This window comes from Aythya marila (assembly GCF_965140915.1).
Source record: "Aythya marila genome assembly, chromosome: 12".
Lineage (NCBI taxonomy): Eukaryota > Metazoa > Chordata > Aves > Anseriformes > Anatidae > Aythya > Aythya marila.
In genome coordinates, this window is record NC_139053.1 from 20,696,711 (window position 1) to 20,712,008 (window position 15,298).

The following is a 15,298-nucleotide window of genomic DNA, read 5'->3' on the forward strand; positions in this document are numbered from 1 at the left end:
GTCTGCTGATGTACAGAATGTGAATTTGCAGGGTCCTGCTGTAATGCTGTACTTGGAGAGAAGCAGAAGAACTGATGTCAAATATCACAGAAGTTGCACTGACGGCAGTATGATTGTGACAGTGGGCACCAAAATGAATACAGGCCAGCATTGCGTGCTCCTTGGAAATAAGGCAAATAGCATCCTGGCTGTACTGCGAGGATTCTGGCCAGCAGGCAAAGCAAGCAGACAACCACATTTTTGTTACCATACCAAAAAACAAACAAACAAACAAAAACATTTCCTCTAATACTTTATCTTAGTTACTCTACTTTGAGAGAGCAGCAAAGCAGTTCAGACCAGGCTGATTTATCAGGTCGACAAAGGACCACTTGTTTTCAATGCAAGCCTTAATAATTTATGCAGACAGAGTATAGAAATATACTTATCTCTGAAGTCCAGTTCAACAGCACTGCAAGCATCTCCAACACTTTACTCAGTCCCCTTCAGTACTGCAGAAGTCCAGTAAAGTTTCCTAAGAAAAGAATCCATTCATGTTCTCCTGTTGCTATGGTGATTTAGTGCTCATTTATGTGGATTTTCTTAATGGGCCTTTGTTCATCTGAACTTCCTTTTAATTCCTTTTCCAGTTCTCTTTAGCACCCGTCAGAGAAAATTTTCTGTTTGGAAGAGTTTCATGTTACTGAATGCCTGGAAGCCCAAGCTTGCTTTACCAGTAGGCAGACGAGTTCCTACCCTGCATACATAAGTCTAATTGAGTTGGACAGTCAAAATGAGTCAGTGGATCTTCAGGAAATCTGAGCTGAGGGTAGGGAAAAAAAAACACAACAAGTACACAAAGGCCAAGAGTTTTTTGTTTGTTTGCTTGGTTTCATACCTCCTAGTATCCCACCTACCTGCTGTAACTTAGTGGCTCCTTTTGGACTTGAGGGGCATACTGTGATCTTAGCAGGAGTTCTAATTTTTTTGCAAACCAGCTAAGAACTCCAAAATTAACTATGTATATATATGTGTATATATATTCATTTCAACCATGTGTTAAATGACTTATTTGTCTTTTAGTAGATGAGCAAATGACAATAGGTTAAAAACATCAATTACCTTTTGTTTATAAACTAGATTTAAAAAAAATCATGCTTCCCTGAGGGTTGTTTCCAGCAACACTAGGAGCAGGTTTGCTTCAAGTTCAGCTGCATAAAATATTCCTGATTTTAATTAAAAGGCATTGCTGGTCAGTCAAAATATGATTTGTGCCGCTGTGTTTCAGCTGGAAGGTCACAACGAGCCGGTGGTGCTGCAGGTATTCGTGGGCAATGACTCTGGCCGAGTGAAACCACACGGGTTCTACCAGGCCTGCAGAGTTACTGGGCGAAACACTACTCCCTGTAAAGAAGTGGATATCGAGGGGACTACTGTTATTGAGGTTGGACTGGACCCTAGCAACAATATGACACTCGCGTGAGTAACTATTTTAATTATATATTTTAATTTATTAGCTTATTTTCAGAAACTGGCCTTTCTCTTTCAGTTGGGTTGTTTAGTATCTCAGCAAGTCAGGCTCTTAGTGAAGCTACCTGAATAATAAACTTCTAAATCCATGTTCTCAGTTTATTATGCTTAATCTCATCCTTTTCTATAGCTTTTTCAATGAACTTTGTTATATTAGAGTTTTATGTACTGTTTAAAGAATAATGAACATATTCAAGCATTACCTGAATTATGATGTCACTGCTTCCATTGATGGTCTCTCTTAGCAAGTATGAAATGGCTAAGCAGAAAAGAGGGATGGCAAACACTGGGATCTTCAGATCCTTTTAGGGCCCAGAAAGGTTGGGGATTTTGGAGGCTAAATTCTGAGGTTTCTCATCTCTCTTTGTTCCATTACTGCCATTCCTATCAGACAGTCCTTTGTCATGAAAGCCTAGTGCTTTCCTATCTTCACAGAGCAATCTGGTCAAATATAGACAACGTCTTGGATACAACAGGTTTTCAGATGCATTTAAACAGTGTATGGCTGTTGCTCGAAAGGGATAAGCCCAGTCCAGTGACCCTTGTCAAGTGTAGCAGATTTTTGAGCAAATGGCCTCTTGTGTCTGTGTGGTTTAGATCTCACAAGAAATTTCAGATAGAAGTGATTCCCCTAAAAGCCTTTCACATGTATTTTAAGTTATAGAAAAGGCGTGATCTTCTCAAGTATGTTTTTCAGTAGAATATCTTTTTTCTTTTTTTTTTTTTTTCTTTCAAAGCAATATGTGGTTGTGCTTGAAAGCTGTCACTTCTTAAGAAACTTGTCTTGATGTCAACAGAAGCACTTCTTCAATTTACAGTGTCTGCTTCTTACGTGTGATTAATTCTCTTATCACACTTATCTCCATTCCCTAGCTGTTGTCCAGAACGTTTTGTAGTAGTAACCCTGCAAACGCAGAGGAATGGAAGAATAAAGATCTGTAGTGATAAATTGAACGCTTACCAGAATAATTTTGTTATGTTGCATTTTCTTTTTTATTCATAGTTCTTTCACATTCCTTCCTCCCATGATTCAGCATCCAAATTAAGTAGGGATGAATTGAGGGCAGGACTATATAATGAGAGGTTATGCAGAGATTTCATGTGACTAATCTAATAATATTTCTACTTCAAGAGTACTGACTTTTTTGTGGCTTGTTTAATCGATTAGTCAAAATATTTTAAAAGAGGATGAATTTATTAAACTCTATTAAACTCTCAACTACTTTGTGTCATTAGGGTTGATTGTGTGGGAATACTGAAGCTGAGAAATGCTGATGTTGAAGCTAGGATAGGGATTGCTGGTTCCAAGAAAAAAAGCACACGTGCCAGGCTGGTATTTCGTGTTAACATCACTCGCAAAGATGGTTCAACTTTGACTCTCCAGACGCCTTCTTCCCCAATTCTGTGCAGTAAGTATCAAAATAAAAGATTTGCTATTAGAGGACTCTGGATTTTAGTGTGATTGAAGTGTGGGGGGACCACAATGTTGGTCTGTAATTATATGAGTTGCTGTGGCTAAAATCAGATGGGTTATTTTTATTTGGAGGGGGGTGTTGAATGGCTGACTAGTATTTAAAAGTAGTTACAAATTGCCTAATCTCTTATTAAATGATTTTTTGCCTTTCAAGAGATGAGAACTTGTGTCATGATTGCTTTGAACTGATAATGACTTTTTTGATACAGGTTTTAATCCCTTCTGTACTGTCACTTTCATCTGCCAGCTTTCAGTGATAGAAATTACTTGTAATAAGTTAGTCAGCATGGCTCGTCCCAGATGTGGGAGTACATTGAGCCCAGAGAGGGGATCTGTTCTGGTTCAGTGGAAGAATTAAACCTTTTATAGCTATTTATTAAAATGCCCTGTTTAGCACTGAGCACAGATGGCTGCATTGACTGTTCAGGTTGCAATGAACGCCATGGAAAATGAAATCAGAGGAGGCCATGGTACATCTGAGGCTGCTTTTCTTGATATTTTTTTCACAGTCAATACCTGTTGTATCAGGGCTCCTATTCAGCTCCTCAGAAACTGCAGCTTTGCTGCCAGTGAAAGGACAGATTGTAAGGGGATGATTAAAAGCACATCAGATACCACAGTGCTGTGGGCAGCAGGCAATTATATATATAACATTTATATGATTGTATATGTATCCATAGGTATTTATATGGTTTTATATATTCAGCTACAGGCTGATTAACAGCTGTGCTGCATGTGCAGCCCGACTCTCCCAGTGCACGGCTCTCACCAAGAATCCCTTTGCCCAACCAAAGGAATGTCACTGCTGGATGCACAGGCAGACTCTCCTGCTCTCTTTGGCCACGTTTTATGCTTTAGGCATTATTTTGACATTTTGGGGCGGTCTTCTTGAAAGATCAGCTTGAGGTGTTCCTGTCCCTCATTTTTTTCTTCCTCCTGACATTTTTTGCTAAATTGTTCTTTTCAGTTTTTTTTTTTTTTCTTTTTTTGTGGTGGTATTCTTTGATTTTATGCATTTATGTTGTTACATTTAGCAAAGAAGTGAGATATATATGCATATATATATACTTTTTTTTTTGGTCACAAATCATAAAGCAAAGGAAGACATTTAGGAATTATTTTATTCTTTCCTGTAAGTGACAAGTAAGTTGTAATCCTGTCAGTGAAAGCTCTTTGTTTTGGATGTTAATATTTTCTTGGATTTCAAGCTATGTGTTTTTTCAATTGCAGCTCAACCAGCAGGAGTTCCAGAGATCCTAAAGAAAAGTCTGCACAGTTGTTCGGTGAAGGGTGAAGAGGAAGTTTTTCTGATTGGCAAGAACTTTCTAAAAGGAACAAAAGTGATTTTCCAAGAGAACGTTTCTGGTTAGTGTGAAAGCCATACCAGCTTGGGGTGATGAAGAGAGCATGTTTGGGTTTATGTTGTTTCATACAGTTTAGCTGTAGGGAGCAAACTGAGAAGCTGAATCAAAGGCACTAAAATAAATTGCTTTATATGGATATGCAATAAATTATGCTTTTTAACTTTCATTTAGATGAAAATTCTTGGAAGGCAGAAGCTGAAATAGACATGGAATTATTTCATCAGGTACTTCTGATTATTACTTTTATTTTGTTTTTCTAAATTACTATTTTGCTCTTTTATAAATACCGGAAAAGACTCCTTTTTGATATCATCAAGATCTGATAGTTAGGTTTTATATCAGTGTCTTGGCAACTGTTGGCCAGGAGCAATGGTTTACCATGCATAAAATGCAAGGAAAAAGAGTTCAGAAAGATTTCACTTATGCTAAAAATACCATGTGTGGGGCTCACGTTGATTAGAGATGGAAAATGTACCTAGTGTTTTTGTTTTCAGTCAGTGCTACTGAGGACGGAAAAGGGAAAAAAAGACTTTTCTAATTTTGTTTTAAACTGATAATAAACACTTCTTCTCTAGAGGGACATCCTCTCTGCTCTAGTAGCAAGCTTCTCTTTTGGGATTGTTATTTTGAAGTTCATCGCTCTTTTCAAAGATGAGAGATGAGATTCTGCTGGATCTGTACTTTTTTTTTTTTTTTTTACATGATACTGTTTTTCAGTTTATTAAAAAATAGAACAAAAAAAAGCAATGTGTTCATTAAGTGCCTAAACTGGTATAGAACTACTGTGTGGAAGAAAAGAGGTAGGAGGCAGTTGGCAGCTGGCCCGACTGAACTTTTTGGATGAGTGACATTCTGTGTGTATGACCGATCAACGTGTACTTTGGAAGCTGACATGCACAGATTCTAATTAAAATCTGTCTGAAGTAAAGCATCCCCAGGTAGTGTGCAGAAGTACTTCTTGTATAGCCTTGTGTCAGCTGGAATGAGGCAACATGCTATTCCAGCATGAAAGTAGCACTTTTGTGAAGATCAGGCTTTAAAATCTGATGTCCAGAAGTGTCATCTTTGAAATAGAAGCTACGTTAAAGCCACTTAGACAATACAACCTGCAGTTCTATTGAAAATAAAGGGTGGTGTTACAGGCTTCCTGATTTACCCGGTGGCTGACTAGTTCTGACTCTTTCCAAAGGAAAATTGTTAAAGCCTTCCCCTCTTCCTGTGCATTTCTATAAATAACACTCCTTCAGATGAGTTCTTCAGTGAGTCTGGTAGGCTATCGTTGTTGTCAGTCAGCTCTATGCAAGTAGAATTGTTTAGTTTCTAATTGGGAACGTAGATACCACAGGAGGAGTGTGGTATATGAACTTTGTGGGTGAGCATTTGCCCTTACGTGCAATTTAATGAAAAGGCCTAATACTTTTTTTTTCTAGTATATTTCCTATGAGATTGCTGTTGGGTGGGAATATACTGTATGTACACCATAGTCTTTACACTCAGCTGAATTTTGGGTCCACTTTGAAATGTTTTTCAGAATATTTGTTCATTCTTTTTCACACAACTGAGTGTCTTTATGGATTATCAGACTGAAATTAGAGAAGTTATTGAATGTGCACGATGCCTGACAGATGTGCTCCCACCTCTGAAGGCAGTGCTCCATTTTCCTTTGCTTCGTGTTTTCCTTTTCTAGTGGATGGACAGGTAGTGGGGGAGTAGACAGCCTATAGTTCACTCAGCGCTATCACTCTTGAATGATTGCAAGCATATTTTTGGTGTCTGCTCAGTGTTAAATCTGCTTAAGTGTAACATGAGACTGCATCCTCTGTCCACACCGAATACAAAGGTCTGATTCAGCAGAACAGTGAAGTATCTGATTCCAGCAGAGTGTTATGGCAGAGGGATCGCAGTTCATTCAGGCATGTTAGGCATAAGTTTCTGTTGAAAGTACTGGACTTTATATATATGCTTTTCCTTTCTGCACATTTCAGTTGAGCTGTAAGTTGCCTGAGCATCATGTGGGCAGAATATTCAAATCTCTGTTGTAGCACAAGAACTGCTGCCAACTGACTTTGCTGAACCTGTAACTTGACCGTGTTTCCCCATTTTTCTAGTGTTTTAGTAGGCTGTTTCTGTGTTTTGATGGATGTAGATATAATTAATAATAATGAAATAAGTTTTCTAATATGATTTTATTTATTATTTTTGCATTGCAGAATCACCTTATTGTGAAGGTGCCACCATATCATGACCAGCAAATAACCTCAGCTGTTTCTGTGGGAATCTATGTGGTGACCAATGCTGGCCGATCACACGATGTGCAGCCATTTACATACACTCCAGATACATGTATGTAAAATAGGAAACGGGGGGAAGGAACGGACAGTTTTACCTGCTAAACCTTTTGTTCCTGATTGCACAGTGTCTAGACCGTAAATAATATAAATGTTAGGTAATACAGATGTTTTTGAACTCCTCTTGTTGAGATTTGCTCTGCTGAGGAGAGCCAAGCCCTTAGATTTCATTATTCATTTGTCTGACAAGTAGCTCAAGTTTCAGCTGCGCGTAGGCTGCTGTTCTTAGACATTTCTACTAGAAAGTTCAAAATGAAGCTGTGTAAGGAAAAATAGTAGATAAGCTACATACTGTGCACCAAATACAAGAAAAACTAGCACCAAGCTTTATCCCAAGGAATGCTGCAGTTTGACTGCATCGTGTATTTGTATTTATTTATCTGTATTACAACGTACGGTGCAATAGCTGACTGGCTTTTTCATTTTTGGAAGTGAAAATGAATGATATCGTGGGCGTTAGAATTACTGGTGTATTCACAAAAAAGGTTGTTTCTGGTGTTTTCAAAGAGCTTTAGTTACTTATACCTTAAAGTAACTGTTTTAGTTTGCTTTGAGTTTTGGATTTTTTTGCTTGTTTGCTATTTTAGCATAAGGAAGTTTTCAATGTGTTTTCCCTCAGCAGCTGGTACCCTGAATGTTAAAGTGAAGAAGGAAATCTCCAGCCCAGCCCAACATTGTTCTTTTGAAGAGGCTATAAAAGGTACTAAATTGATTCTTATCATTATTGTTAATAATTTAACTATAAATTCCTACTCAAATTTTGCAGGAATGAATCAGCTGTCCTGTGGGGATAAATATGTGCTCATAAAATCTGGCCATATTCTTACACTAATGTTTGATTTCAAATCCAGAATATTTTGCTTCATAACCATATTCCTTTAAGTATATTGTAACGTGAGATAGTGCAGAGCAAAAACTCGGCAAAAATAATTTTTTAAAAATGGTTTGTTTTTTTGTGCCTTGGGCCCTGCATTTCAGTCTTCTTTCTTTGCAAGAATATTAAACGGAGAGAAACCTAATATGGCTGTTAATACAAAGCATTTCAAATCTCTGTTGTGTTAATTTAAGCCAAAAAAAAGTGAAAGGGAAAAAATAAAAACTCAGCACTGAAAAACCCTAACATACTTGTCATTTTTCCTTGAAGTTATAAAGCTATGGTAGTAGCAGAGACAGAGTAAAGGCTGTCCAGTGATTTTAGGATTGCTTTCAGTGCAATTCTGAGATTTGCATTTTGTCCATGGAAAGGTTGTTATTTTGTTCTAAGGGAGCAGCTTTTTGGCTTGCCTGGATTTTAAGTGAAGTGAATTGATCCTTCCTATACTGAAATAAAGGAAGGAAATGTTTCTGAGTTGGTTGTTAAAACTATGGAGGTGTACAGAGATTAATGGAAATTTCCATAGCCTGCTCTGGTGAAAGCAGGTTGAAAGGTAAGCAAATTAACAACGTGATCACAAGTTTGATAGGAATCCATAGCTTCAGGTTAAAATCATGAAGCTCATGTTTAAAGTTAATAGTTGTATATTGGGCCTTGGCAGGGGATATATTTACAAGTTGACTTTACAACTTGTTCGGGAGGATAATACAAGATACGATGAGTTTAAACCTGCAGAGAATATTCAGGGAGAAATTTGCAAAAACATGTAGGGCATTGAAGCAAGCTGATAAAAGTACTGGTAAAACTTCTTAGCAGCAAGATTAAAAAGATAAGGATAATAATAACTGATGTATCAGGGCAAGCCTGACACGTATCTAATCTAGTGTGGAGGCTTAGCCAAGGCAAGATACCAACTGCTTCAGGAGAACATCTGCTCTTCATAAGAACAGTGTGCTCTTCGTATTGGTTTGTGTCCTTGTATTTAATTTGTGGTAGAAACTTAATTTTCTTGTGTGGATTTTCTGCCAGCTAGCTTTTTGGTCGACTCATTCCTGTTCCTATTCTGCTTCAGGCTGAACGTGAACCTGAGGTCAGGCAATTTTGTCTGCGTTATGTACTTTGTCTCTGCATAAGTCCCAGGTTATCCTTCACCACTCTTCTGAAATGATAAAGAGCAGGTGGGATCCACTGGGATGCTGCTTTTTTCCAGTTTCTCTTCACTGGGAGCAACATCATAGAATTCATAGTTTAGGTGGCATCATTTACTGCAGCCCTGGACAAATGGAATAATCCGTTGCCAAGGTCCTGCACAGGACCTTTTTCTTTCATTCTGTCATTCCTTTTTCATTCTTAATCTCATTTCTTTTTCTCATCCTTCCAACCAGGTGTGTCACTGTGAACCAACACACCATTGCTAGCAACTAATCTGTGTAGCATCAGGATTTTTTAATTATTTGTATGTAAATTTTTATCATTTCTGTTTAAGATGACAGGATTAAGCATGTAAAAGAGAAAAAATTGTCAGTTGTGACTAAGGTATAGAAAAATACTGACCGCTGTGTATGCCTGGCTGTCCTGAAGTTGGCGTAGTTGAGTTTTTCACTCAAATTGCAGTCCCTGCCAGAAGTACAGCCCAGCACGTCACATCACGTGGCCTGTATTTTGGGGCTGTTCCAAATATGCGAGTTAGTAGGAGGAGGGAAAGAGTTTATTTGGCTCTTTGTGTACTGACGACTGTTGGCATACTGATGGCTGAGAATTTATTACCGAAGACAAAAAAATGACATTTCAGGAGAAATGTTGGTTGTACATAGAATAAGCACACAAGGACTGTGACCAAGGACATAGCATACTGTTGATACAAATTTGCAGAAATTTTACTGCCATGTTATTGTAAGATTTAAATCTGTTTAAGGCATGGAGATTTCTTACTGTATGTTGAAGAGAATTCTTTAATTTACTTAAAACCCACAGATCTATATGTATTTTTATAGGTTTTTCCATTGGTTCGTTTTAAGCCCAAACACTTTCAGCAGTATTTTAAATCAAGGAAGCTAATTTTACTTAGAGCAAAGATATCAGATATGTTATGTAATGTTTTTTTTTTACCTGGATCAGGAAAAATCAAAACTGAAGAGATCTAATTCATTTCAAGAAGAGACACCTTTTTACTTCAAAAAGAAAAAAATACAGGCACTGTAAAGGCAAAACAACAGCTTGCTCTTGATAGAGAGCTGGCACGCAGATATATCAAGTTTTCACTTGGCTAGTCCTTTAACAGAATAAAAATACTGTCTGAACTCATTGAGTGTTCTGTTCATGCACTTGTCTGAAAACAGACATTTAAAAAAATAGAGTAGTTGTGCAACTAAAGTGAAGTAAAATAAATTTGTACTTTGTGGAAAGATGTATTAATCATTTGTTTGCACTTCCAGACAGCCGGTGGATGATTGTCCTGGCCCAAAAAAATAAAGAATTAAGTAAAAACGTTAATATTGCTGTAAATCGCCAAGATTAGTTGAAGTATCCAAATGGTTGCAGTGATTTCTTTGCATGTTAGCATCTTACAAGAGAATGCGAGCTCTTATGGCGGGGCTCAAAAGTTAAATGGCAAGCAGGCCACCACTAGAAAACCGTGCTTTGTATGGTGGATGTTAACATTTCATTTCCCTTCTTTTCTTTTTATTTGTGACTGCAGCAGTGAATGCCACCAGTTGTAACCCAGAGAACGTAAATATTCTTCCTAGTGCCTTGATAACTCCACTTATACCAAGCAGTATGATTAAGAATGAAGATGTGGCTCCAATGGAAGTAAGCGCAGAAAAACGATCTCCCCCCGTCTTCAAGGTAAGTTTGATTGTGATCTGAAGATACTGATTTTAATAGTATTAACCTCATCAGCCCGTGTCCTGAAGAGTGCAGAAGAGGAACACACGGGAAATGTCACATCCAGGATCAGTCTGGCCAAAACATATGATCACATCATGATCAGCACGATTAAAGTAATGGACCATTTCCTTTGAAAGTAACTTTTCTTGTCCCTGCATGCCAGCAGTGATTGGTTAGTGAGTGATGCTGTGATAAATGTTCTTTTTGTCCTGTGACACCGAACAAGTAAATTACTGTGAGGGTTTTTTTAAAATAATTTCTTGGTATTGCTTTCATCGAATTGTGCTATGACTTGTCCTTGAAGTAGAATTTGCACTGTTTTCCCAGTCATTTGCTTGCTCCTCTGGTTGTGTATGGAAAGATGCCTACCCATCAAATCTTCCATCTGGTCTTTCCTGAACATGGTGGATTGGTGGAAATCTGATGAGCGTAACCTGAATAAGCACGTGAATGGCTTAATGTATTGCTGCTCTTTTCAGGCTTCGAAGGTGGTCGGACCAACTCAGCAAACATTGGAAAGCAGCATGTCTGGCATACCAACTTCTGCTTCCCATTTACCTTCTGAAAGTGAAAAGCAGCAACAAATACAGCCGAAGGTGTATAATCCAGAGACTCTAACTACAATCCAAACGCAGGACATTTCCCAGCCTGGTAGCTTTTCAGCAGTCTCTACTCCAGGTCAGCTGCAGAACAGTGACACATTATTGCAGCAAGCTGCACAGTTCCAAACGAGAGATTCCCAAACCAGAGAAGTTTTGCAATCAGATGGCACGGTTGTCACTCTGTCACAATTAACTGATGGATCACAGTCACAACAGTCTACGCTATCAGAACCAGCACAGGCATTACAGCAACAAATTTCATCAAGTATTTTCTCATCAGCAAGTGGTGTGAGTCAGTTACAGAACACAATACAGCAACTGCAAGCTGGAAATTTTCCAACTAACACTGCCACAGGCAGCAATAGAAATGTTGACTTGGTGCAGCAGGTACTGGAAGCTCAACAGCAGTTATCTTCTGTTCTATTTTCTGGGTCAGAGAACAGTGAGGATGTTCAAGATCAGCTAAATGCAGATATCTTTCAGCAAGTCAGTCAGATACAAAATCCTGGGATATTTTCCTCATCAGAGACGGCTGTCCATTCCAGACCAGAGAACCTTTTGCCTGGAAGAGGTGAAAATGTTCATTCACAGCCTGAAAATGCATTGTCTAATCAGCAGCAGCAGCAACAGCAGCAGCAGCAGGCGATGGAGACTTCCGCAGCAATGGTGATAGGAATCCAACAAAACATTTGCCAGGCTGCCACACAGATGCAGTCTGATTTGTTCTCTTCAACAACTTCGGGGAACGGAGCCCTCCAACAGTCACCTGTTTACCAGCAGGCTTCACATATAATGAGTGGGTTGTCAACAAGCGAAGACATGCAAATGCAGTGTGAATTATTCTCTTCATCTCCCGGTGTTTCTGGAAGTGAGACTACTCCGACTGCTCAGCAGCAGGTCTCTAACAATGGGCCCAATATGTTTCAGGCATCAAGTTCTGCAGATGGAGAGGAAGCTTCAGGACAGAGTAAACAGATACAAAATTCTGTATTTCAGACCATGGTTCAAATGCAGCACAGCGGGGAAAGTCAGCCTCAAGTTAATCTCTTTTCATCTACAAAAAACATGATGTCTGTTCAGGCAAGTGGAGCTCAACAACAAGGGGGTGGTCTGTTCCAGCAGGGTGGAGAAATCATGTCTATTCAGCCAGCAAACTTTATGCAGCAGTCTGCACACTCACAAGCTCAGCTTTTCCATTCTCAGAATCCTATTGGTGATACTCAGAATATGCCACAGGAAACACAGGGCTCCATTTTTCACAGTCCAAATTCCATTGTCCACAACCAGACCAGTACTAATTCCTCCGACCAATTGCAGCCTCCAATGTTCCACTCACAGAGCACCATGGGCGTATTACAGAGCTCTTCGGTTCCTCAAGACCAGCAGTCTGCCAACATGTTCCTTTCCCAGAGTTCAATAAGCAACCCAGCATCTCAAGAGGAACAGATGTCGTTCTTTACAAGCCCGAATTCCATTTCTCCTCTTCAGGCAGCAACAAACACTGAGCAACCAACTTCCTTCCAGCAGCAGACACAGATATCTCACATCCAGAGTTCTATGCTTCCCCAGGAACAGCCGCAGACTCAGCCTGCTCAGCAAGGTTTGTTTCAGCCTCAAGTGTCAATGGGCTCCATCCAGTCCAGTTCAATCCCCCAGAACCAACAAGGAGCTATCTTCCAGCCCCAGCATTCGATAGTTGCAATTCAGAGTAGTCCTCCATCTCAAGAGCAGCCGCAGCAGCAGCAGCAGAACATGATGTTCAGCAATCAAAGTGCAATGAGTACCATTGCTTCTCAAAAACAAAACATGATTTTCAACCCGAACCAAAACCCGGTTACTAACCAGGAGCAACAAGGCCAGTCCATTTTTCATCCACAGACGAACATGGCGCCGATGAACCAGGAGCAGCAGCCCATGCAATTCCAGAGTCAAACTACAGTGTCTTCTCTACAGAATCCTGGGTCCAACCAGGCCGAAGCACAGCAGCCAGCCATCTTCCATAACTCACCCCAAATTCAGTTGGTCCAAGGGTCACCAAGTTCTCAAGAGCAGCAGGTCACCCTCTTCATCTCTTCAGCTTCCATGTCTGCCTTGCAGAACAGTATGAGCCAGCAAGAGCTACAGCAGTCTCCTATGTTCTCTTCCCAAAACAGCATGGCAGGAATGCAAGGAACTGCTTCTCCTCCACAGCAGCAAGCTTCTTTATTTCACAACGCAGCAGGAGGTGCTATCAACCAGCTGCAGAATTCTCCTGCTTCATCTCAGCAAACTTCAGGAATATTCCTGTTTGGCATTCAGAACAGTAAGTGGTAGATGCCTAATTCAGAGTGTAGAGTTTAGAAGAGCTACTAATTGAAGTCCACAAGACAATGATAGTTCAATTCTATATTAAGTTTTCAAAAACTCCTGAGATAAGTAATGTAGCAGTACAACTGAGGGTGTATGTATGTATTCCTGTGGCTCACGTTGCTCTTAGCAGTGTAAGAGAACTCAGCTTAAATACCTGTTGGTTTCTTACACTTAGAATTAGTATGCAACAGAAACAACCTAGAATTTTATGTATATCTATATAGAAATATCGATATAAAATATAATACTGACAATAGATATACAAATAAAATATATATACACCTGCAAAAAAAAAATAAAAAAAAAATTATCTTAAGACAGCTCCACTAATCTTTCTCTTACTGTATTTGGTTTTCAAAATTTCTGCAATTACTTTTTCCACGTGTTGTTGAAGAAAACGAAAGATTTTTGAGGCTGCATTGTTCAGAAAAGTGTCTGTTGAAGTGTATTTGAAACTCCCTTAACTTTATAAGTCTGCGTTTTCCTGTATCTCATCTCTGAATCCAGCCTTTAGTGCAAGTTCCTTGGGATACAGATCACTTCATCTGTCTGTAAAGGGCTGTGCATTCCTGACCTGAAAAATACACAGCTGTAATTTATAAAGACAAAGCACGGGCATACCCAATACTTCTCTGAGCTGCACATCTTGTTTTTTGTGTAGCTCTAGATTGTTCATATATATATATATATATATATATTGCTTATATGTATATATTAATATATTGCTATATACTAGGGTATTAACAGGTATAACACAGAGTCCATAAGACAGTGTGTATACCTTGAGCTTGTGCTTGTACTTTGAGGGAGTGGTAAGCAACAGTGACCATGTGAACGAAACTGCCTGTAACCTTCTATAGAATTTATAGTCAATATGGATATGTATAAAGAGTTAGGCTAATTTACTACATGTGTTAACATAATTTAAATGGTCATTTTGTTCTTCACTTGCTAATTAACAGACTGTGGCCAGCTGCTACCTTCTGGACCAGCTGCACTGCCGGATGAGTTGATGGCTATAAGTCAGCCAGGTCAGCCACAGGGTGAGGGACAAGCAGCAGTGCCAACGCTTCTCTCCCAGCAGCTACCTGAGACTTCTCCTCTACCTTCAGCTATGGCACCCAATCAGAATATTGAGAAAATAGATGATCTGCTTGTGTCACTGCAAAACCAGGGGAACAACATGGCTGGCTCATTTTAGTTAGGTAAGTAAGTAATGTGTTTGGGTTTACAGGTTCTTTCCTGCCACGCACGGTTTGTTCAGCAAGTTTTCCCCATGACTGTATTGCCATGCTTTTAGGAGGTCAGCTACAATACCAGCAATGCTGAATTAAGAGTACAGTATCAGTGGTTACAATGAAGAATGATTTAAAACAGTCAAAGGTCAGAATTTCTGTGAAACAGTTGGCAGAGACAGGTTTATTGTTTGATTTCTGTGTGTTTTGTCATCTGCTATCCAGTTCTTTATTAGGAAGGAGCGAGTGAATCTAACAGCTTGGCAGATAAAAGCATTATAAAATATGGTTGCAGGTGAAAACTTAAGGCTTATTGGGTAACACACCTCAGGTCTGTACTGTTCTGAAGTTGCCTTCTGGGTTACAAGAATGTAACGTGAAAACAAGTTTCTGTAGAATATGGTGGGTATTGTGTGTCCCGTGGTGAGTCTGTTAAAAACGAGCTGAGAGGATTGGCTCTTTTGAGGAAACATTCTGCTCTTAGAAGATGCCTTTTTCAGAGAGGTGAAAGAGGCTTTGACTACGAATGAGTACTGAGAACAGTGGGACTCTGGAATCTAGCATTGTCCACAGTGTGTAACTTGGCGTTAGAAAAGCTGGTTGACACCCTAAATCTCCCAGAAGCTTCACTGAAGTGAAACTGTTTTGAGGGAA

General features: G+C 39.3%; 1 protein-coding gene across 3 annotated transcripts in view; it reads left to right on the forward strand.

The window, feature by feature from the left end:
• Positions 1-15,298, forward strand: part of NFAT5 (nuclear factor of activated T cells 5) — a 57,024-nt gene that overhangs the window by 34,427 nt on the left and 7,299 nt on the right. For 2 of the 3 annotated variants that reach the window (XM_082770084.1, XM_082770083.1), the window contains exons 5-13: positions 1,268-1,458; positions 2,746-2,918; positions 4,214-4,348; positions 4,519-4,571; positions 6,558-6,690; positions 7,315-7,395; positions 10,268-10,416; positions 10,938-13,362; positions 14,372-14,614. In XM_082770084.1, coding sequence (XP_082626210.1) covers positions 1,268-1,458; positions 2,746-2,918; positions 4,214-4,348; positions 4,519-4,571; positions 6,558-6,690; positions 7,315-7,395; positions 10,268-10,416; positions 10,938-13,362; positions 14,372-14,610 — 3,579 coding nt within the window. In that variant the 3' untranslated portion in view covers positions 14,611-14,614. The remainder of the gene's footprint in view (positions 1-1,267; positions 1,459-2,745; positions 2,919-4,213; positions 4,349-4,518; positions 4,572-6,557; positions 6,691-7,314; positions 7,396-10,267; positions 10,417-10,937; positions 13,363-14,371; positions 14,615-15,298) is intronic. The other variant, XM_082770085.1, reaches the window with a different exon arrangement.